Raw genomic sequence first — 24623 nt, 5'->3', positions numbered from 1 at the left:
GAGGAATGTGAAATGTGGGTGAATGGCTAAAGCTTTAGAGAATTTGGGTGGGAGGAAGACTCTAGAATTAAAATCAGAGTAGGCCGCGGAGTAGACGGTGCACGATTTCCCTGACAGGAGAGCTGAGACATGCCGTTTCCCAGCTGCATTTTCTTTCTGCTTTGCCGAGGCCCAAGGCTTCCCTTCACGGGTGGGAACGTTATACAGGTTCTGATAGGGAACCAACAAAGACGTTGCAGTGCAAACTTAACCAAGCCGGAAGCAGAGTGTCCATGTTGTAGAAGAGTGATGGGACCGTTAAGAACCAACGGCAAGGGGCTGGAGCGGTAGCACAGCGGGGAGGGCATTTGGCTTGCTCGAGGCTGACCCGGGTTCGATTCCCAGCATCCCATATGGTCCCCCGAACACTGTCAGGAGTAATTCCTGAGTGCAGAGCCAGGAGTAACCCCTGTGCATCACCAGGTGGGACCCAAAAGGAAAAAAACCAAACAGCAAAATTTCCAACCCTATTTCCAGAATCAGTCACCTGGGCCGTTTCTTTTGAACCAGCCTTGTTTCGGGGCCTTGCCCTCCACCCCGCAGGCACGAGCCTGTCACGAGGAAGCCTTCCGGACTGCCGCCCGCTGGGCTGTTGGGTGTACCAGCACCCGCTCCCTCAGTTCTGACCGTTGAAACCCAGCCCCTGCTCCCGCCGGCCCCCTGCCACTGTGGACGCCCGCCCGCTCTCGCGTGGGCCCGGCGGAGCCCTCGGGGCCAAGGCGCCGTCTCAGCCCCAAGACAAAGGAAGCCTTCGTGTGTCTGCCACCAAGTCACATTCCCTTGACCCTCTTGGTTTTCTTTTCCAGAACGATGACAACTTCCTAAATATAATCTACGAAGCTTATCTCCTCAGCATGACACAAGCTGCCGTGAAAAAGCCGCTGTGACAGCAGCTCCACCGTGCCGCGCCAGCTCCTTCCAGTCGAGGCTCGTTCGTGGCCTGGTGGTGCCGCCTGAATGTTTCTCCTTTTTGTAAAATGGGTGTAAAACATAAAGTAAAATATTTCTGACCTTTTTCTCAGTGAAGCCTTCTTCTGTCAATCAGATCCTTCCGTACTCATGGTGCTGAGAATTGGGCGGGTAGGAGAAGCGCTCTGCCTCTCTGCTCATGACCACAGAGCAAGTAGATCCCTGGTTTAAGTTACATATTCTTCTTTCACAGATAGAGCCATTTCTAGGAGAATTTGCCTGTCCTCAGAGCTGGTAATACTGGCCACTTAGTCGGGGCATAATTTGCATGGTTTTAACTCCCGAACATGTATGAGTGTACGCCTGTGTAGTGCGCGCTGACCACCAGGTGGCACTGTCGCCCCACAGACTCCCCTACACGGAGCTTACGAAACCTTGGAAAGTAGCGATGGTTTCTTTCACCACAGTCAACCTTTCATTTGTCAAAAACTGCTTGGCATATTTTCCCCGAGCCTTTGAAGGGAAATTATTTCTGAAAGTATTGACGGCTAGTTTCTAGAGAATCGTGATTTTAGGAGTCCACAGATGACCCAGATTTCCAGTAATACTTAATCTTGACCCGAGCATGTTCTACCTTTTGGACCACCAGCTGAGTACTCCCATCGATGCTCTTCCAGGTGAACGTTTTTTTATTGTTTTCAGCAAAACGTGTCGAGAGGGAAGTCACAGAACATTTCAAAGGCTTCTCGCAGCCTCTGAGGAGACGTAGTGGATTATTCAGGGACTTGATGAGGGTTCTTTGAGCACACAGCAGATTGATTTTGATGTTCCCAGAGAAGAAGGAATTTAATCTTGGGAGGAGTCTAAGGGCCCTTGGCAAATTGTTAAGGCCCCAGAGAGTCAGCCTGGGAACTAGTCCCTGCTTCAGATTAGTAACAATAACGCTTTGCATTTGTATTTTGTAATAAAAAGAGCCCTTTATTTTTATATCATTTTTTAAAATCTCTAGATTAATACACAGGAGGCAAGTTTTATTCTTATTTTATAGATCACAAAAAGAAGCTCGGGGGAAAGTAGCTTTCTTGCCCCTTGCTGGTGCCTAGACTTGGCCTTAGGCCTAGCCCTTTCCCGGACACTCTCAGTCATGCTCCTGAGCCCCCTGCAGGAGTAGGAGAAAGGGTCGGGGGGGGGGGGGGGGGGAGGGTCAGCTTTCACTGCGCCCTGGGTCTGTGCCACGCTTGGGCGCAGGGGTGTCCGGCCTCGCTCCTCCGTTTAGGAAGGGAACGGGGTTCTTTCGTCTCCTTGCGATCTCCTGCACCTAACGCTGGTGCGTTCGTGTAACGTCCCGCCGAAGTGACGGTGGGCCTGGCAGCCCGATGTCGTGGACGCGGGGGTCTGCTCTCCCGAACCAGCAACCGTGCTCGCTTCAGCGGCACAGCTCCTACACTTGGAGCAAAGTCAACGATATATTTAACTGTTGGCCCCAGCTTTTTTGTCCTTGTTGTTGTTGTTTAAATCTCTGTGATCTTAATTACACGTTTAGAGTCGCTTCTCCAGCTAGGGAGAAATGAATTCCATGGTAAATGTGTCTGATGTATTTGTGGCAACACACACCAGTTCTTGAAAGAGTTCTCTGTTTCCTCTCCGGCCTGGACTACATAGACTAGAAAGAACTCTCCGCCCGGCCGGATGTCCGTGTCCCGGTGGGCTGAAGCACCCCCCCACCCAGCATGGCCGGGCCTGCACTGTGGGCTTCACTCGGGTCTTTTCTAGGTCAACTCCACAGTGATCTGTTCTGAAAAGTGCCGAATTCCCCATCCTTTATGGAATGAGTCACTTTTAAAAGTGGCAGGTCCAGTGCCTCTAGACCAAAGCCTGAGGTCCCTTTTGAAAGGCCGTTGGTGCTGGAGTGCTTATTTCTTCTGTGAGACAAAACAGGTGCTGGCTGCACAGAGGCTCTCTCTGCAGCGCCCAAGAACTAGGCTGAGAGGATTATCTAAGTACTCCAGCTCAGACCTTACATAGAAGTTAACTGTTCTCTTTCCCACTCTTACCACACATCCTGAGGCCATCACCAACATAGCTCCTGGGGGTCACCCAGATCCCAGCCATCAGATTGGTCTTGTTTTTTTGCAGAGAAGGGGGGTCACACCCACCAGTGCTCTGGGCTTACTCCTGCCTCTGCACTCAGGAATGCCAGAGATTGAATCCCAGTTGGCTGCATGCAAGCCAAGTGTCCTAACCACTGTACTATCGGCCTGGCCCCCTCAGGCATCAGTTTTAAGTAAGCTGAGTTTTAGTGGGATCCTGGAATATTTGGGTTGGGTTTTTTGTAGTTTTTTGTTTGTTTGTTTTTTGTTTTTTTTTTTTTTTTTGCTTTTTGGGTCACACCCAGCGATGCACAGGGGTTACTCCTGATTTTGCACTCAGGAATTGCTCCTGGCGGTGCTCAGAGGACCATATGGGATACTGGGATTTGAACCCAGGTTGGCTGCGTGCAAGGCAAACGCCCTACCCGCTATGCTATTGCACCAGCCCCGAATATTTGGTTTTAAATGCAGCAACATTCAAGGCACTGACTTTTTTTTTTCTTTTTGGGTCACACCCGGCGATGTACAAGGTTTACTCCTGGCTCTGCACTCAGGAATTACTCCTGGTGGTGCTCAGGGGACTATAAGAGATGCTGGGAATCGAACCCAGGTTGGCCACATGCAAGGCAAATGCCCTACCTGCTGTGCTATCACTCCAGCCCCAAGGCACTGACTTTCATCCTTGCAGAAGGGAGAGAAGGTCGTTCTGTCCAATGTTGAGGACAGAACAAACACATCAACTTTGGCTCACAGATTTTCCTTCAGATGCGGAACGAGTGAGCCTGTCAGAAATGTTCCTCATTTGTGAGACAAAGATGCATCTCACAGGGTCCTGGTAAGGATCAAAGAGGAACAATACTGGACCTCTGTGTCATGTCATGCACCGTAAGAGTAAGGTCTTCTTGCTCTCCTCCTTGGTCTTGTCGCAGGGGTGAGGCTTGCATTTGTCCTCCACCGTGTGTGGAGCAGGAGTCTGACATAGACAGTGCCGTGGTCACTCCTCCTCTTCTGTTCATTTCCTCGTCAATGAAACAGACCCAGAAAGGCGCGCTCCTTCCTTCGATGTCACCATCACACAGATGTTGCTGCCAGTGCCCCTGCGTTTGTGTGAACACCGCTGTGACCACACAGCCAGCGAAGACAGTGCGGTCTGGGAGGATTTCTCCTCCCTGTGCTTTCTCTGAGAAGACACGCTTCGCCCCCTCTCCTCGGTTTGGAGGCCAGACACTGTGATAGTTAGAGTGACAGGAACCTTCATTTGCATCGCCAACAGCTTCCGGGCACGGGTGTGTGGCTCAGCCCAGGTCCATGGCTCACAGCCTGTGGTCTTTCCAAAGTGGCAGGCGGGGATGGGACGGGGTGGGAATCTGGGGACACTGGTGGAGGGAAGTTGACACGGGTGATGGGATTGGTGTTGAAATAGTGGATGCCTGAAACTCAATTATCAAGAACTTTGTGAATCACAGTTCTTTAATGATAATAATAATTTTGGGGGGCTAGAGTGATAGCACAGCGGGGTAGGGCGTTTGCCTTGCACGGGCCGACCCGGGTTCGATTCCCAGCATCCCATATGGTCCCCTGAGCACCGCCAGGGGGAATTCCTGAGTGCAGAGCCAGGAATAACCCTTGTGCATCGCCGGGTGTGACCCCCCAAAAAAAAAATTTTTGAAAGACAGCACCGGACCAGCATGTGAAGTGCTCAGGCTGAGGGTTTCCCCAGAAGCTGCTGCTGCTGCTCACAGCTGCGCCGTCTGCTCCTCCGCCAGGGCCGCTAACCTGCCCCCGGCCCCTGTGGCCAGGCCTGTGGCCAGGCAGGGGCGGAGGGGACAGTGGGCTCTGCCTTCTTGCTTTCTTCCTGGTGATTGTGCGGGTGTCTTTCCTCCCTAAAGATGCCCACGTATTCACTAGCAACCTCTCTCCTCTTCCCTTTGGTGTAGACAGAGACCCAGGGGGTGTCCCATGTTAAAACCGGTGTCCCCGGCTGTACAGTGCTAAGAACCAAAGGTGTCACGTCCAAGACAGGCCTCTGGGTACCAGCCTCCGCTTGGGCTCAGGTGTCTGTCCGGACAGATGGAGAGCAGAGAAGAGTGGGAAGCAGAGGGTGGAGACAGTTCTTTTTCCCCCCAACGCGTAGGGGGTGGGGGCCAGGGCCAGGTCGGGACTGAGGCCTCCGGACTGAGTGGACACGCTGTCCTCTCTCTCCCTAGCACTGCAGGAGTCGGCCTAGCCCACGAGCCACTCTCCTCAGAAACCAGCGTCCTCTTTCCTCAGGAATCATCTGGCTTCCCCGACTCTGGATCCAGGCCAGGGGGACTGTCTTCAAGGTGTCCTCGGTCATCTGTAGGCTGTGCCCACACCCTGCAGGGGTCACCTGGCTCTCCAGGTAGGGGTGGGCCCTTGCCCAATTCGGGCCAAATTTTTCCCACGTTTCCAGGTTTCCAATGCTGAGCCTCTCTCTCTGCCACTTTTAAAAGGCTGCGTGAAGTAATTACAAATAACCTGCTATATTTAACTCGATGTCGAGTAGCTAGATAGATTTCCACCAAATTGAGTGATGAGTAATGCCTTCCAACAGCTTAGGGCCTCTCAAGTACACAAATAAAAACTGTGTGTGCAGATTGTGAGTGCCACACCGAGGTGGGGGTGGCGAGCGGGCCCTGCTGGAGGCTTTCTCGGGGCCGTGGGGGCAGCCACGGGGCCTGGGCCAGGCTATCGGAGGGCACAGGGGGGCAGCAGGAAAGAATGTTCTGGAGAGGCAGGGCAAGGGCTGGGAGATCACCACTGTAGTCCAGTGTCTTAAACCAGTCCTAAAAGTGATGAGGACAAACCAAGCAAGTGTCAGGTTCCAGATGGAACATCTGGATGGGTTGGAAGATGCTGGAACAGACCCCTAGAGAGGCCAGCGGCGTGGTCCCAGCAAAGGCGCTGAGCTCCAGCAAGGCCACAGCTTCAAGTCTAGATGCCCTTGGTGGCCCCAGGGGCAGCTTCTGGTCCGTCCAGCTGTGTCCATGCATGAGCCACCGGACACGCGTCCTCCAGCTTCCCCTTGCGCTCCAGGACTTGGCGTCAGAAAGATCCGGATTCCGATCCCACCGCCTCTGTCTCCTTCATTGACCCAGAGAGCTCCGGGCCCCATGATGGTCCTGTGTTCACCCCAGGAGCAGAAGCCGCTGCCCAGGGTCAGAGCTGCCTGAGGAGGCCTGTCCCGCCCTCGAGGTCCCAGCGCGCGAGCCCAGGTCTCCGGGCCAGCACATGTCACCTCTCACGGCAGGGCTGGGGCCGTCTGTGGCTCTGCGCTCCGTCTCCCGGGACTCTCCGGGTGCTGGCGCCGCTGCTGTCTCCGGGACTCTGCGTTCTGGCATTTTCTCCCTGACAGGAGTGGGCCCAGTGGCCCAGAGAGACGCTGTGGCTCACAGGAGAGCTGCAGTGACAGCCCGGAAGGGTGTAGTCAGCGGTGACGGGCACAGCCGGGCCAGCCGGGCCTGGGCCAAACTCAGCGATGGCTCTCGGTGCAGGGACAGCTGCTCCTGCCCTCCTGGCTCTCGTTCCTCCTCCGGTGCCTGCCCTTACCCTTCCTCCTCTGCCGTCAGCGGAGACCAAAGGGCTGTGACAGCAGAGAAGCAGGCAGCTCCTCGCTCAGACTCTGGAAATTCTTCTTTTTTGAGAATTAAAATTTATCTTTAATTTTATTGTTATTATTTGGATTGATTGAGATCCTGTGACTTACGACGCTGTTCTGGGTGCGAACACCTGGAGGTGACAAGACCTGTCACTGCCCCAAGGATCTCGCAGCTCAGGTGGGGGCCCAGTTAGGAAACAGCTGACGCGGGAGCGCTGGATGGACGCAGACTGTGACGGCTCGTGTGACGCAGATAGGCTCCGGCAGGCTTCCTGGAAGAGGTGTCTAGGCATTTTCATATTTTATTTAGGGGGGAAGGGGGAGCTTCCATGTTGCTCTGTGGAGGGCCAGGGGGACTCACCCGTTGTTCTAAGGACAGCTGGGATGGCGGTTCACTGCAAGGGCCAAGGATATGGTGCTGCTCAGGCCATGCAGTGCTGGGACCACCCCGAGGATGCTGGGGGCCTCCGGGGCTGCACCCAGTGATGCTTGGGGAACCATGTGGTGGCAGGAATGAAACCCAGATGGGGTGCATGCGAGGTATGTGCCCTAGTCACTGTGCTATGTCCCGACTCCAGTAGGTTGGTTGGTTTGTTTACTTTTTGGGTTGCACCCATGGATGCACAGGGGTCACTCCTGGCTCTGCACTCAGGAATCCCCCCTGGCGGTGCTTGGGGAACCAGCGGGGTGCCCTTGGTGGCTCGTCCAAGGATGCTAGGAGTCACACCTGGGTCAGCCGTGTGCAAGGCAAACGCCCTCCCCACTTTGCTATCGCTCCAGCCCTCCAGTAGGTTTTAAAGCGTAAGAAAGATTTTTATTTTTATTTTTTATTTATTTTTTAAGATTTTTATTTTAAATGGGAGATGGGGGAGCAGTTCAAGAGGGGAGTCGGGGGGAGGCAGAAGACGTGTTTTTCGTGTGCGTGTGTGTGTGACTGAATGGGAAGGGAAGAGATAGACTAGACACACAGGCACGCGTGCGCGCGCACACACACACACACACACACACGTGCACACACACCTTTCGGTGTTGCTGGGATTTAAATGTAGAGACGTGGCAGCTGGCGTGCTGGTCCTGTGTTCACCCCAGGAGCTCAGATCTGCAGTTTCCACACTGCCCTGGCACTGGGCAGAGGAAGGAGCCAGGAGGGGGGAGGGGGGCCATGGACCCCCGGAGGCTGGGGCAGACGCCCTGGGAGAGAGGATGGCAACCTGAGGCCAGGCCATGGGAAGGAAAAAGAAACATTCTAGGAAGATCTAGGAGGCAGATGAGGTCAGGATGAAAGTAAAGTAAAGTAAAAAAAGGTAAAGTAAAGAAGTCACAGCAAGTTGGTTGTCCAGGTTAGTGGTCGGAGCCTCGGGGCCTGCGGGATGGGTGGCTCGGGGCTCGGCACTCCTGGCTGGCGTGTCCAGGGACCTGAGTTCAGCCGCTGGCACCACACGCTCCCCCACGCATGGCCCGGGCCTGAGCAGCACCACATGGCCAGGACACTGAACTACCGGGCCCGTAAGATAGACAACCTCCCGGGTCGCATAGTTCAGTTGTCTCGCCCCGGAGCACAATTGAGAGCACCCCCAAATAACAGAATAAAGTGAGGCCGTGGTGCCTGAGGGTGAGGGCAGCCACAGGAGACCCCCCACTACGGGGTGCTCCCCAGGCCCCTGGCCCCATGCTGGGTCCTCGCCTCACTGAAATGCAGGGATTCCCTGCCCGTTTCCCGGGAGGGCTTTGTCTGCCGGCCTCTCCAGCTCAGCCCTCACTTTCCCTCTTTCCCTCGGGGAGAGCAGCAAGTCGCCTGCCTCACTGGGCTAAGGAGGGCGGAGGGGAGCGCTTGGCGCAGGGACTGCTCCCCCCCCACCCCCCACCCCCTGCTGTGGCCTCCGCCGAGGGGAGGGGAAACCCCAGAGGAAAGCTGGGCTCCTGCCACACCGCTCACTGGAGGCTTGTGCCTCCTCTGCGGCATCAGCCGCGCCTGAAAGTGAGCTGCCCACGCCTGCTGGCGCCCCGGTGCCTCCCCTGAGCGACTGCTGGCCCAGACAACAGGCCTGGAGCAGGTGCTGCTGCGGCCACTCCAGTGAGATTGGTTAGACTCACGGGTGAGTTTCTCTCTATTACTCTGCCCCACTCCAGTGGGGAATACAGCTGTCTCCAGGCATGAGTCAAGCTAAGGATTGTGAGGCGTAAATGGCCTTTCTGCCCGGCCACGTAGGCGTCGTGCCTTGGGGGGTCATGCGCCTAGACCAGCATGCCTTTGTGCATGACCTATGAGGGTTGCACCCAGCCGTGGGCATGAACTTGGAGCAAGGCCCATATATATGTCCCTGTCTGCACCCTGACATTCGCCCAGCTCCAGACCGCCCCTGGTCCTCGTGGGTCACCACTGGAGACTAAGACTGATGAAGTCTGCACCGACCAGCAGCTTCCCCACAGCCCGAATTGTGCTGTCCTTAGTTTGCGGTGGTGCACATGCTTGAGGCGCAGTTCATGTACCTGCTCAAACAAGTCATGTACGCACTCAAGCCACAGACTATATATGCTCTTAGAGCTACATGTCGTGTATGCATTCAAGCCATAGGTCATGTGTGCTCTTGGAGCTACAGGTCACATGCACTCAAGCCACAGGTCAAATATGCACTCAAGCCACAGGTCATGTTTGTACTTAAGCCATAGTGCATGTATGCTCTTGGAGCCACAGGTCACATATGCACTCAAGCCACAGGTCATGTAAATGCTTGAACCACAGGCTATGTATGCACTTAACCTCAGATCACATATGCTTTCAAGTCATAGGTCATGTATGTGCTGGAACCACAGTTCACACATTTACTTGAGGTTCCGCTTCTCTCAGACAAACAGTTTTTGGAACCAAGTGCATTTTCTTTATACCACACCACCCTGCTCCTTTTCTCTTTGGGTGGGCTTCTCTTTGGGCTAAGACACCTCCAAGGAGGGCAGCAAGGTCTGGGTGGCCAGTGACCACTGCTGTTGACCTCCACACCCATCTGGATACCAGCCCCCTCCTAGCACAAGGAAGCTGCCACGACCACGGGCTACTGTGCAGTCCACTGGGTCTGTCATGGACCCCGTGTGGACCACCAAAAGGATGGTCCCATAGACCACAAGCAAGTCACTCTCCGCTGGTCCCAAACCAATTGTCGTGTCTCTCAAATGCCCTTTGAGTCCAGCCTGAGAGCATCCTGTGGCCTTGGCCGGAGGGACAGAGTCTAACAGGAGTCGGAGAAAAGGTCTGGCGGGAGTGCAGTTAAACTGCTCATCTGCTGATGCAGATGCAGGCCCAGAGGATGGGCGGGCCCCTGGGCGGAGCCCCCGTTCTCACTGCAGCCGCCTCCTGTGCTGCGCGGGCCCGCCTCAGCTTCGCCTCGCTCTCCTCAGAGGGACGGGGCACTAGTCAACCTGAAGAAATCTGTGTTTATTTATAAAGTTGCTGCTTCTCCCGCAGCATCTGAAAGCGTTTTGCAGGCATTAATTAAGGAAGGTTCATAGCGCGCTCAGGAGGGAAGGGAAAGTTTGGGGCGTTCTTTCAAGCAGCGTGTCTCCGTCGGGAACCACACGGTCCCCGTGGCCTGAGGATATTTAAAGAGGGCAAAGGTAAAATTCACACCAACGGAGCCACAAGACCAGGGAGCAGAGCAGTGGGACATGGGGACCCAGGAAGAAAAGGAGGTGAGAAGGGGGCCACGGTGGGAAGAGATTAAGGAAACGGTCCAATAAAGAACGTTTGTTTTTCCCTCCTGGCGGCTCCCTGTCTTTCTCTTTACCTTCTTAGTTCTTAAAACAGAGCCGTGAGCACACCTGAGTGTGTGCGTGCTCACACATGCATGCTTGCACGCATGCAGCTATATACATATGTGCATGTTCACAGCCACACAAGACCTCTCTGCACCCCTCCACATCCTGTGTCCTTAGATAAATAAACACACATCATACAGGGGGTATGTACACAGCGTACACACACACACACACACACACACACACACACACACACACATTTCCAGCAGCTTCCCGACTTTAAAGCAAACCTCTCAACCCCATCCGCAGTGTCCCCCCACTGGGGCCCAGAGAAGTTACTTTCCCTCACTTCACCCACGCCCCTCCCTTTCCTTAAATCCACTCCCTAAGTGTTCCCCCACACTTCAGCTCAAATCATCTCCCACGCTACAGAGAAAGAACCCTTTATTTTCCCCCTGTTAGGGTGGGAGGGGCCCACACGGGCGGCCAAGAGTGGGAGGGAAGGTGCCGGATCCAGATCCCGGGACCCACACACCAGGGGGGCTTAAGCCACACGCGTTCGCACTCTCGGCCCTGGGAACCCAACATCTGAGCTCAAGGTGTCCACGGGAGCGGGGCTCCATGCCAGCCACCTCTGCCCGCAGTTTACCCACCCCCGTTGCCTCCCTGGGCACATCAGAGCAGAACTCTGATCCCTGCTTTCTCCTCCTCTTGTTCTCTGTGCGCGCGTCTGTCTCAAGCCCTCCCGCTTCTGAGGACGCCTGTCACTCCGGATTAAGGGCCCGTCTCCTCCGGGGGTCCCCATCTTAGCCATAGCCACGTAAGGCCACGTTCTGAGACGCAAAGGAGACACATCGTCCATGCCAGAACAGCTCTGGTGCTGAGCGGCCCCTCAGTCTCTGGTGAGTGGCCGAGAACTCACTGTCCTCTGGGTCATGCCCTTCAGCAGTGCTCCCTCTCTGGCTCGGGAACTGGTGGGGCACAGGGAGGCTGTGCTGGAGAGCCCAAACTCGCCTCACTAGCCCAGAACTGGCCTTGGAGCGCACGCTCCTGGCTGAGTGCAGAGCTCAGGATTGGTCCGATGGAACTGCCCGTTCCTCACTGACCGCCGGAAGCGTGAGCCCACACTGACCTGTCTGGAACTTTGGGGCTTTTGGCCACTGTCTTGGGTGCCAGACATTCATCACCCACCTCAGCCCTGGCAGTGACCAGCGAAGAGTGGGTGCTGTGCCGACACTGAGACCCCAGGGCTCTCTCGGTGGCCTGAGCTTGTTTCTGCCTTCCACTCCCATGCCCCCATGTTGCTTCGACTTTTACCACCTCCCTCTCTTCACCTTTGTCTCCCTCTACAAGGGCACTCACAAAATCAAATTATCCATGCCCTCAGTTTACATGCACTTGTCATAAGTAACGAGCCTCACGCATGAGTGAAGTCCCACGGAACCCAGGTAATGCGGAACTTTGTGATCTTGGGCTCCGGGCTCAACGGGACCCGGGAGCAGAGATCCTCTGCCTGCTTCCCCCAGTCTCCGGCAACCCGGGGGTCACACCCATAAACCACCTCCTGCCGGCGCCAGATAATCTCCTCATCGGCTACCCTCCAGAACTCACAGCTGCTTTTCCCAGAAGGGAGCATAACATGAGGCCTCCATAACCATGCCACCAGACTCCGCACCAGGGGTGCCCCATTGGGGGGTGGGTGAGAGCCTTCCCTGCCCCAAGGGATCTAGCCCTGGCAGCTGACCTCCACTACCCCACTGCCGCCACGCTCCAGGCTGCTTTCCACAGGTTTGGGCCGAACTTCACGTATGAGTGAACATATTCCTGGACACATCATCATAAATGGAAATATATATATATATATGTATATGTGTGTGTGTGTGTGTGCCTCTTGGAGAGCCTGGCAAGCTTCCGAGAGTATCTCACCCGCTTGGAAGAGCCTGGCAAGCTCCCTGTGGCGAACTCGAATGCCAAATACAGTAACAATAACAGGTCTCATTCCCCTGACCCTGAAAAGAGCCTCCAATCGTTGAGAAAAACGAATAAGGAGAGACTGCTAAAATCTCAGGGCTGGGACGAATGGAGACGTTACTGGCACCCACTTGAGTAAATCGATGAACAATGGGATGACAGTGACAGTGATACAGTGTATTCACAATCTGGTCAAGAGTCCATTTTTGTTTGGGGACCACACTTGGTGGTGCTCTGGGCTTCCTCCTGGCTTGATCACCTCTTGGGGACCACCCGCAGTGCCAGGGACTGAACCTGGGCCGGCCTCATGAGTGACAAGCGCTCTGCTCACTGCACGCTCTTTCTGGCCCCGTGAACCCTTTTTACACCATTATTCATGAGGCTGGAGTCATAGTACAGCAGGTTGGGCGCTTGTCTCGGATGCAGCCAACGTGGGTTTGATCCCTGGCCTTCCAGCGCAGAGCCAGAAGTAAGCCTGGAGCACCACGTGGTGTCACCCCAAATAATTGTTCATTTTTCTCCTTTTATGTCCGAACCATTCAATTTCCAACAAATTATGTCCAGATAACCCCCCACAACCATTTTATTAAGTACATGCAGCTCCTTTTTCATTAGCTATGTTCTCACAAAGCATGCATTGTTTGGTATGCGTGGGTTTATTGTTTATTGAGGTTCCGTAGACACACATAAACCAGTGTTTCCCAAAGTGGGTGCTCCAGCGTCTCGGGGGAGGCTGGAATGATGTGGGAGGGGTTAGAAACCTCTGGTGCAGTGGCGGGTACGTTCTGGTGGTTCTCTTCAGGTAGATTTCCAGGGGTGCTGAGTTGTTTTGTTTGTTGTTGGTGGGTTTTTCTTTTTTCCATGAAGGGACAGTAGGCCAAATGAGTTTGGCACCTTCTGACGTATAAATTGTAGAAACTTGCTCTCACTCACATTTTACCACTAAACACATGTATCGGGGCATGTGTGCTAACCTCCACTTCTGGTTAAGATAAGGAACATTTCCACCCTTCAGAAAGATTTCAGGCCCTTTCTCAGGTCAGGTGAATCCCCAGAGGTTCCATTATTTGGTTTTCTATCAGTGATAGTACAGCAGGTAGGGCGTTTGCCTTGCATGTGGCCGACCCGGGTTCAATCCCAGGTACCTGATATGATCCCAAGAGCACTGCCAGTAGTGATCCCTGAGTGCAGAACGAAGAATAAGCTCTGAGCACCACCAGTGTGGCCTAAAAATCTATCATCTACTGTGTTGATGTTTGAATTGTTGTATGAATATTTCAATTGTTGGGCCTGTTTCTGGACCTTTGATTGCTCTTGGGTTTTGTACTGAGAATAAAGCTGGGTCAGTGGGTAGGGCATTTGCCTTGCACTTGGCCAACTGGGGTTCAGTCCTCAGTATCCCATAGGGTCCCCTGAGCACTGCCAGGAGTGATTGCTGAGTGCAGAACCAGGAGTTCCCCTGAACAATGCCAGATGTGGCCCAAAAACAAACAAAAAAGAATGAAGATACTATGAGCATTGTGTGTGCTGTTTGGTTCGGATAAGTGTGTTGCCCTCAGGCATGGTTTGGTGTATGCCTGGGAGAAGCTGTATGGCTGATAAAGTGGTAGGTATTTCATCACTCTCACAAACTATTCTTTGGGCAATTCATTACTTCCTCCAGCAACATAAGGGACTTCTAATAGATAGGTACCTTTGACAACTCAAAATATTGTCTGCCTTTTATTTTAGCTATTCCAGTGAGGGATCAAGGGGTGAGTTGGAGGGTGCCGTGTTTCTTAGTAGTTTAGGCTGAGTTTCCCCATGACTTGGGGTGTCAGTTCCTGTGCTGGGTGTGGGTATCTGCTAGTCAGCTGTGATCTCCTGTGAAGCACCCCAGTTCTTGCCTCTTTTTAATTTAACGACGATTTGCCCATCCATGTTGATTTCTATTCATTCATTCTTAACACACAGGTCATTGATGGGCTGTCAGAGAAACACAGTTTTTCAGTTTGTCTGCTGGCCTTTTTATTCTTCTAGTGGTGTCTTTGACACAACCACAAATGTTAATTTCAATAAAGTCCAGGTTGTGAAATTTCCTCTGCAGTAATGCGTTTTGGGGGGTTCAAGAAATCATGGCCTATCCTGGAGCACATATTTCAAATTGATGTCAGTGGTATTGTGTTGTAAATCTCATTTCTTAACACGAGGTGCTGCTTCTACTTTTTCATTCCTGTTGCCATCTGCACATTGAGTCTACCACTTCTAATGGCTGTGTAATTCTCCACACGCCCTCACCTGGGCCAACAACCTCCATCACCTCTCCCCCTCCCCCACACATTCTCTCTCATGCTACCCTAGCTGGTATTTCTGGTGATGAGAAGAAAGACCCTCTCAACCCAGGACACTGTTCCTCCTCCCTTAAGCTTGAGAATATGCAAATGATTTAGAAGATCTCAGCCACCCTCCCCCCCCCACACCCTCTCCCCACTGACTCCAAGTGTGTTAACATTGACTCCTCCTGCTTGAAATTTCTCCTATCAAATGAAAGGTCTCTTTTTTGGAGGGGGCATACACGGAGGTCGCCAACAGGTTGCTCCCAGTTCTGTGCTCTGGGGTTGATCCTGGTGGTAGTCCATGCTATGCAATTTCAAACCAGAGCCACGCCACATGCAGTGCAAGTGCACGAACCCCTGTAGTGTCGCTCTGGCCCCAGACTGAACGTTCTCGTATCTCTGCAGAGAAGCCAAACTGTTCCGTGCAGTTGAGGCGCCCTGTAGATAGATGGGAGCCTGGGAAACTGCATGTCTCCTCAGCTGTCCAGGTGGTTCTGATTTGCACCCAGATTTCCCCCACTCAAATGGAATGTACAGCGTTCCAGGACTGATGGCGTCACTGGGGATAAATCCTGAGCAAAGCAGACTCGGAGCCCACCTTCAATAAGAAGAGAGATGATGGCTGAGGGAAACGAGTCAGAAGGAGAGGGACAGGTGTAGAGTGACTGCACTCCTTTGTGGGATATGAAGTATACACACATACCAAAAATGTGGTTTGGTATTTAAACAAGTCAAGACCATCAGCTGGGTCAGGGCTGCAGCAAATATTCCTTACAGCTCGCGATGCCCGGGGAAAACCTCTTCTTCACCGTGTCTGAGCACCATGCCAGGAGTAAGGACAGCTGTCTTGGGGTAATGACTGAGCTGGCTGCAGAAAACCAAACCAAGCACAACTGGAAGGAAAATGGAAAGAACCTGCCTCTTTGAGACACCCCATTGTCTAACTGGGAGACCACCTCGACCCACAGCCTTTCACCCTGGGCTTACAGACAGGCGCCGTCCACAGGACGAGAAACATTGAAGAATGCTGGGCAGACGTCTTATATGAGCTAGATCATCGTGACTGGGGCCGGGGTAAGATACTATAAAGTCCTTACTTTGACACTCCAAAGTCTTGCCAGGCTCTGCTGTGCGAGTGGGATACTCTCGATATCTTGTCGGGCTCTCCGAGAGGATGGAGGAATCAAACCCAGGTCGGCCTCATGTAAGGCAAATGCTATACCCGCTGTGCTATTGCTCCAGTCCAAAGCCAGGTGTGACCCAAAAAGCAGTTTTGGCTCAGCAGTCAAAACACGCAACTGAACCGTAGTTCAAACCCTGGCACTGCCTGGGCCCTGAGCAGTCCTGGCACAGCCCTGGAGGCTGTAGGGTATTGCCTGGGTGGCCCTGGCTATTCCTGGCACTGCTGGTAAGTCATCCGGGCTATGCATGTGAGCCCCAGCACTGAGTTTCAAACTTGTTGCTGAGTTTCACAGACTGGGCCACCAGGCTCCCGGGGCCCTGCTTGCAAGGTCCCCTGTCAAAAATAAATGAGGGGCTGGACCCATAGCACAGCGGGTAGGGCGTTTGCCTTGCACGCGGCTGACATGGGTTTGATTCCCAGTATCCTATATGGTCCCTCGAGCACCACCAGGGGTAATTCCTGAGTGTATGAGCCAGGAGTAACCCCTGTGCATTGCTGGGTAGCACTGTAGCACTGTTTTCCCATTGTTCATCGATTTGCTCGAGTAGGTACCAGTAACGTCTCCATTGTGAGACTTGTTGTTACTGTTTTTGGCATATCAAATACGTCACAGGGAGCTTGCCAGGCTCTGCCGTGTGAGTGGGATACTCTCGATATCTTGTTGGGCTCTCCGAGAGGGACAGAGGAATCAAACCCAGGTCGGCTGCATGCAACGCAAATGCTATACCTGCTGTGCTATCACTCCAGTCCAATGCCAGGTATGACCCAAAAAGCAAAATAAATAAATAAATAAATAAATAAATAAATAAGCAAGTAAGTAAGTAAATAAATAAATAAATAAGTGAGTGAATCACGACTGTAATTTCATTGAGTAAAAGTTTTCTGTTGCTTTCAGCTGAGTCCCACTCTCCTTCCACACACGCGTTTTCAGGCCTCTCCTCTGAGAGCTTTGGAGACTAAGGGCTCAGCAGCCCGCTGGAGTCTGGGAGGGACAGGGCAGGGCAGCTGTCCCCAGGGCTGCTGCCCCGGTGACGTCGGCGGGCCCATGGGTGGCTTATGTGAAACAAGGAGAAGAAAGACGGTCACTTTCTCCCCATCCACCTCTGCCACCTGGGACCCAGGGTTCTAGTCTGCCTTGCAGATAAGAATTTCAGGAATAGATGAACAGTTAAGAAGGAAAGATTTTATTTGGAGGTTTTGAAAGGAAGAAAGAAGAGAAAGTTGGAGAGAGAGAGAGAAAGAGAGAGAGAGAGGGAGGGAGGGAGGGAAAGAGTAACATGCTCAAGAGAGAATCTGGGCCTCTCCGAGGGCAGAGAGAGCTCCTACACACATCCCAAGAGGGGAGTTGCGGGCAACACATGTGCTCGGGCGACACATGTGCTCAGCCATGGGCACAGGCAGCACATGGCTGGGGCAGCATATACGCGCCCTTCCTTTGCTCAAGGCGGCTTTTATAGGGGTTTCCAACCTGCCTCCACTTGGGGCTTCTAAGGAGGTTGCTAAGGGGGCGGGAGTGGTGATGGTCCTCTTTGAGATTCCTTTCCTGGCCTTTGTTTCTGCTGGCGCTTCCCTGGGAGAGGGGTCCAGCCTTCTCTGGGTCAGGTGAGGGTCTTATCAGGCCTTAGTTCCTGTTTTCTGCAAGGTTGGCTTTCGCGACTTCAGGGCCAGTACCTCCCAGAAAACGTACTGCCATTGCCTTGGGAGGGGCCTGCCCTCGCTGCCGACATCACCGACATCACCGGGCGTGCAGTTCCATGGCCCGGAGGACTCCACCCTGACTCTGCTCTGCCACTGAACCTCCCCCGTCTGCCTCTCAGCAGCCTGTGAGAGACCCCAGGTCTCTCCCTCCCTCCTGGGCCCAGGTCCTCGGGACCCTGCACAGGGACTCCTCAGAGCGCCACTGCTGCCAGCCAGGAGGGCGGGAGAAAGGGAGCACTGGGCCGAGGGCCCGTGCAGAGGCGCCGTGGAGAGGGGAGTACCGGAAGGTGACTGGGGAGAAATGTGTGTGGCATGTGGCTTCTTTGAGGACCTGTGGGCACCCCAGGAAGGGTGAGATCAGGCTGTGAAAGAGAAGGTCAGAGTCCCCAAGACAGTGATCATGGACCAGGAAGTCAGGACCAACACTTAATTATCAGCCTGAGCATCTTGTCCTCCCCTTCCCCCTCTGTTCCCTCCGCCCCCCTCCTCCTCCATGGTTCTCCCTCCTGGAGGGCGCTCTCTCTCACGCACTCTGTCTCTCTCTGTCTCTCTCTGTCTCTCTCTGTCTCTGTCTGTCTCTCTCTGTCTGTCTCTCTTCTCTGTCTCTTCTCTCTCTCTCTCTCTCTCTCTCTCTCTCTCTCTCTCTCTCTCTCTCTCTCTCTCTCTCTCTCTCTCTCTCTCTCTCTCTCTCTCTCTCTCTCCCCCCCCCTCTCCCCCTCTTCCTCCTCTCTCTCACTCAAAAATTAGGACATGCTGGGCTGAGCGGGATGCGACTCCAGCTAAGTGAGCCTGGCTGTGGATCCCGAAATTGCTTTGGGGCTTCACGGCACCAATAACGGCCTTGCGCCTCCTCCCCCAGCGCCGTGCTGGCTCTGGAATAGTTGCTGACGCAAACAGAGGGAAGCGGCACAGATGTCCCCCACCCCCACCTCCAGGCTGCTGCTGCTCTGTCATCCCAGGAAACCGCCTGGTGGCTGGAGGAGGAGGGGGTGGGGGGAAGGAATCCGAGTCCATGGCCCTGGGCTGGGGTGTGAAGGCGGTGACGGGGACAGAGCCCTGATGACGGATGACCAGGGGCTTCAAATGCGCTCAGTTGGGGCTTGCCAGGGGCCAGAAGTGTAACGGGATGAACCTCAAGGTCTCCAGACACCTGCCGAGCATGGGGGGAAGGTAGGGGGGGTTCCCTGGGCTGAGGAGGAAGTTGAGAGTCTGACAGGAAGCGATTCACTGCGACTGTCCTTTGTCCCTTGGCCTTCTTAGCCCTTGTCTCCCTGAGTCAGACGGTCCTACCCCCTCGAGCCCCAGTCCTGTGTGGTGAAGCCCAAGGGCCTTGGGAGTCTGGCGTCAGGCCTGAACTGTGAGCTCAAGTCCCCCGAGACGAACTCGTCCTCTGGGGAGTGGACAGCCCAGATGTGCCGGGTGTTGAGAGGCCCAGGCCCGTCTGACTCCTCACCCCTGCACACTCTGCCTGCTCCTTTCAGGCTGAGGCCGGGCGAGGCCCAGGGCGGCGGGGTTCCGCAGACGCGCACAGCAGCGTGGCCAGGGAGGGGACACGTTTCCCATCCACCTGCTCCAAGATGGCTCTGGGGGGCTGACCTGGCCCCCTTCCTGGCCTCCTCACTTGGCCTCGTCCTGGGGCAGGCTGAGTCCGTGCCAGGCCTCTCCGCTCTGCCCTGCTAGACGCTCAGCCGCGGTTTCTCTGCCCCCTTCCAGCCCGGACAGGCAGAGGCTCCAGGGGGTGTTTCTCTGAGGAAACGGGCAGCGTCAGCCCCTCTCTGAGTCCTTCGTGCCTCGCACCCTCCAGCCGCTTGTTCTTGCGCCTCCCTGGGCCGGTCCCAGCAGGCCCAGCACTGCCGCCAGCGCCCACTCGGCTGGCACAGGCCCCAGATCTGGAACGGCAGGGCCGGATCCTGAGAACCACATTGCCGGGATACCACTGAATGGTTCTAAATTTAAGCTCGTGTCATTTCTTTCCAACACAGGAGGTGCTGCGGCCGGTAGGACTTAGTCCCGCCCTCGCCTTGTCTCCCGGCCAGGGCCTCGTTCTTGAGGCGGACTCGGCCCAGACCGTCTGCAGGCCCCCCGCTCGCGCCTCCGGCCTCTCCTGGTGCACAGGAGTCCCTGTGGTGAAGGGGAGGCAGACAGCTGGCTCCCCACCATCTCTTTCTTCTGTCCCCGGACCGGCTAGGTCTTCAGCCCTTCTGCGCCCCCCACTCCACCATGCCTGCCCCCCCAAAGGCGAACCCATAAATGGAAGGATGGAAGTGACTCTGAGGTTGAGTGTCTACAGAGGGGATTCTAGCAGGAACAAATCCAGTTTGAACCTTTTCCACAGTGGAGCCACCCACTGGCCCAATGCCGGGGAGGGGCTGAGTCTCCTTTGCTGGGGAATGGGGCTGACAGTGACACACGTGACTGTGTCAGGTGTGTGGACCATTTCTGGACCATGTGGCTGCTTTTGAGAAGCATTATAAGACATTCCTTACCCATTCTCCATAATTACCACATGACATTTGATGGGGTTCAGAGAGTAGGCAACAGATCATAGAGGGAAATACACACATATATGCATGTGTACATATTTTCAAATACATATACCAAAGCTCACGTCACCCAAACTTTAACATGTGAGTGATATCCTATAGAATGTCTTAATGGCTCTTGCCAAAATGGAACAATCTTCACACTGTTTCCTATGGAAACACTTTTTTGTAAGCATGTTCAGCAGTTCTTCATAACAGATGATACAAAATATATTATTTTGGCTGTGTTTTGGGACGGGGCTTGGGGCTTGGGATGGAAACATCCCGAATTTGATGGTGAGAAGGTGTAATGGTGGTGGGATTGGTGTTTGAATATTAAATGTAATCAAATATTGTGAACTAGCTTATAAAGCAAAAAAGAAGTTTTCTTTAAGTTTCCTTAGAGGAAAGTGTGTGAAGATTGTTGTGTCTCACCCTGGAGCTAGTAAGCCCTTGTATAAGAGATTGCCAATATACAAATTGGAGTTTTAAAATTTTAAATACGGTTATACAGCTGAGGAAAATTTAAATTATTATTATTATTTCTTTTTAATGGATGATAACTTTGGGGTGGGTGCAGAGGCATCTCTACGGTGTATCACTCCATGATGCTCTCTTCTGAGAGATTTATTTGGGAGTCTCTGGATCATGGATGTTGATGAGCTTACATGGCGCCAGAGGCTGGGTGTGACTGCCAGGCTACAGGAAGCACACAGAGATGGGGGGAGGTCGCCCATTCCATTTCCATGTGAGCCTGGAGATTTCAGTCACAAGTCTCATACCTGGGTTTTTCAGCAGATTCACTCATGGATGAGGCTGCCCAAGCCTGTGAAGAGCAGCCTTGGGCATGGCAATGCTCGAGTTCTGGAGTTTTTTTTTCTTCTGGGGCTCTGTTGGGGCAGGGAGGGGCACTCACACCCCGCTTCGGGTTACCCTTGATGAGATAGCTTGGCACAGGGTCTGGAGGCATCTCTGTGACATATCATTATATGTTGCTCTCTTCCAAGAGCTTTATTTATGCTTCTCTGGATCATGGCCATTAATGGTCTTAGATGGTGCCAGAGGCAGTTCCTGGCATGACTGCCAGGCTACGGCAGCACAGGGAGGGGGGAACTAGATGCCTTTCTTAAACTGTTGTCGGGGCTGTTCCTGACAGAGCTAAAGTGGGTTGGGGTACTGTGCTAGGAGCTGTACCTATGGACTCCCACAAGAAAGGCATGTGGCCTGCCCCTGGAGCCATATGGGGCACCTCAGTTACCTTTCTGGATTAGTGGGGTTTCACTGTGATCTTGGATGGGGCACACAGGAAGTGTTCCAGGGAACACTGCTCAATCAAATGAGTCTTGCAGTTCAATGACTGGGCCCAGAGTTGGGACTCTGTTCAAGCGCATCAGGCTTAGGGATGTCAGGGTCACACCCTGTGGTGTGATGATGCTTTGACCCTGCGGTGACAGGCCACCCTGGGGGGCTCAGAGAGCCCCAGACTGTACCCGAGGATACTCAAAGACCATATCATGCGTGGGTCTGGGATCAAGTCAAGATTAGCCAAGTGCAAGGCCCAGGGCCTTTAACTTTGTACTCTCTCTTTAGCTGCAAATTTCCTTTTTATATAATAGATAACATTCTGCCAGGTGTGAGGATGCATGTGGAATGCCTTTATCAGGTGATTAGTAGCCATTATTTGTCTTCTTTGAAATAATGGGTATTCAGAGTCTTTTTATTTTTCATTTAAATGTTAGTATTATTATAATTTTAGGGGCTCTCACATACATATGCCTCTTAGAGAGCCCAGCAAGGTACGGAGAGTATCCCACTTGCACGGAAGAGCCTGGCAAGCTCCTTGTGGTGTATTTGATATGCCAAATACAGTAACAATAACAGGTCTCATTCCCCTGACCCTGAAAAGAGCCTCCAATCATTGGGAAAAACGAGTAAGTAGAGACTGCTAAAATCTCAGGGCTGAGACAAATGGAGACATTACTGGCACCCACTTGAGTAAATCAATGAACAATAGGATGACAGTGATACAGTGATAATTTGACTTTGGTGCCCTCCCTGGTGGCGCTCAGCAGTATCCATTCTGCAGTGCCTTGAGGCTGATGTCTAGCCCTGGGCAAGTCATCATGAGTCACTGGAGCAGATAGGACAGGTCCATTCACATAGTTCCAACTCCCAGGGAGTATAGGGCCCCATTGGGGTGAGTGAATCAGAAACCTGCTGATGATGATGACGGGGGAAGAAAGGAGTGAAGTTCTAAGGGGAGGCAGCAATCACCTTCACACTAAAACAAGGCAAAGTCTATGATATTCCCCTCTGTCTTTCCCCTACTTTGAACTCAGATGTGATGTTCGGAATGGCAGCAGCTATCCTGCGACAGTGAGGGGGATGGGGAAGCATGATGATGAACAGCCTACAAGGAGGAAGGGAAGAGGAGAGAAGCAGCTGGGTGTCTAGAGGCACCAAAAAAGCTGCAGAATCAAGACCAGAACTGCCAATTCCAGACCTCCAGCTATTTTAGCAAACCCTTACTTGTTAGTTGTGTTTCCTGTTACCTTGTCAGTGGGATATTTTCTTGCCTGACACCGACAGGTAGCATCGCACCTACCTTGCAGAGGAGATGAACAAGGTGACTTGGGAGCCAGAGAAAGGCAGACATGGGGCTGTACCTACCCAGTTCTGAGCCCTCAGCACTGAGTCTCCTAGAACCAGCACAGACCTTGCTAAGCAAGTCGCCAGTACAGGTGAGATGCAAGGAGAAAGGGTGCCCTGTTTCAGAGGGTACTTGCCAGTGAAGCCTGCCTCATTGTTAAAGCAAGTTTTATGACCCACGACCTCCTTGTGGGCCGCCAGGCGCGCCAGCAGCAGGCACAGCGTCTCCACCACAGCAGGGTCCTCCCTGCTGTGCGCGTACGTCTCCCGCAGGAGGCTCAGGCCCCCGTCGTACAGCAGCCGCAGGGCCGTCAGCTCCGACTCCTTGGCCAGGCCGGCCAGCCCTGCGGTAGGCGCTAGTGACCCAGAGATGCTTGTGAATGGTGCCCTCCAGTTTTATTTATTTATTTATTTATTTTTTTGGACATAAACGCGCTTTACTTGGCCGCTCGGGTGCTGCTGCTGCACCGGCCCGACGGCCCCGGGACGTCACCCTCCTGTGGGGAGAGTCCGAGGGGGTGCTCGGGGTGGGGGGCCGGGGTCTCTGCCAGCCTCTGGAGCACCTCCTCCGCCATAGCCACCAGCTCCAGGCTGGAGGTGAAGCGCTCCTTGACCTCCTGCACCAGGGGCACCCGAAAAAAAAATAAAGGATCAGGCTATTCCCTAAAGTCTGGGTTGAGCAAATAAAACCCTCCTCAGACACAGGCCCCGGGGCAGCCCGCAGAGCATCCCACAGGCCACAGTTAGCGCCAGGCTCTCGGCCACGATGCAGAACCCTTCCCAGTACCAAGCCTCCGTGCCGGGGCCCAGTGGGAGTCCAGCACGGCCCCTCGGGCTCCCCCTGCTGCCCCGCCTCTCAGGACGCTGCTGACCTACCTGCATGCTGGGGGGTCTGAGGCTGGGACATGGGTCACATCCTGGGGCTGATCGCTGATATGTCAGGGGACAGAGGCCAAGAACAGCCTCAATCAAGTGATGACCCACGCGTGACCTGTCCCTCCCATCCCACTCTTGCTCTTTTTCTGTCTAAGCCGATTGCTTGACCGTCACCTGGAGAGCCCTTCTGGAAGGGCGAGCGGGAGAGAGAGAGGCGGAGAGAACGCTGGGAATTGGCCAACTCCTTCAGCACCAACGCCTCTCCCAGCTCCCAAAGTCCCTGGAGGGCCCTCCTCTTCTGGTTACACACACACACACACACACACACACACACACACACACACACACACACACACACACACACACACACCCCTGCTAATAAATTACCTTCCATGTATTTATAGACCCAGACAGCCGCAGGGGACCCTCTTGGGCAGCTGGCTGCCTGTCTGGCCTGCCTCTAATTAGCCTTGTGCCCTTTGCTCTGGGCTTTGATGTGCCTATCACTCCCCAGGGGAAAGGGGCACCTTGGGTGGAGGGGGGGCAGGGAGGAAGGCCTCATGTCCTACAGGCCTCAGCCAGCACACAATGACAGTGGCCGCGGCTGGGCCCGGGGCCTGCATTCCTCTGCTCTAGGGGCAGGAGGCCTGGGTGGGAGATGACGTCTTTTGCTTAAGGACCTTCTGTCCCTGCCTCCTCCCTTGTTGGCCGAGACAGGATGAATAGCGGCAGTGAGCTGAACATTCATCTCCCCTCTCCAAGCTGGAGAACCCAGATAGTACCAGTGTTTTGCAGCAGCGGGTGCTGAAACGGGTGTTGAAATGGGATGCAGCCTCAGGGAGACGGGGCAGGGGGCCCCGGACTGCTAGCTCAGGTCTCCCTGTCTCTCCTGTCTCTCAACGTTTTTCAAACCAATTGGGATTTTCCAATATCATCCTTTAAAATTTACTCTTAACCATTAGAAATCAATGATCCCAGTAAGGGTGAGCACTTTATTACGCA

General features: G+C 53.9%; 1 protein-coding gene across 3 annotated transcripts in view; it reads left to right on the top strand.

The window, feature by feature from the left end:
• The window catches only part of DCP1B (decapping mRNA 1B), a 68510-nt gene extending 67450 nt beyond the window's left edge, over positions 1 to 1060 (top strand). For all 3 annotated transcript variants that reach the window (XM_055142635.1, XM_055142634.1, XM_055142633.1), the window contains one exon: positions 846 to 1060. In XM_055142635.1, coding sequence (XP_054998610.1) covers positions 846 to 926 — 81 coding nt within the window. In that variant the 3' untranslated portion in view covers positions 927 to 1060. The remainder of the gene's footprint in view (positions 1 to 845) is intronic.
• The last annotated feature ends 23563 nt before the right edge of the window (positions 1061 to 24623 follow it).

The sequence above is a fragment of the Sorex araneus genome, chromosome 6 (assembly GCF_027595985.1).
Source record: "Sorex araneus isolate mSorAra2 chromosome 6, mSorAra2.pri, whole genome shotgun sequence".
Lineage (NCBI taxonomy): Eukaryota > Metazoa > Chordata > Mammalia > Eulipotyphla > Soricidae > Sorex > Sorex araneus.
This window is presented reverse-complemented; position numbering and strand designations above follow the sequence as displayed.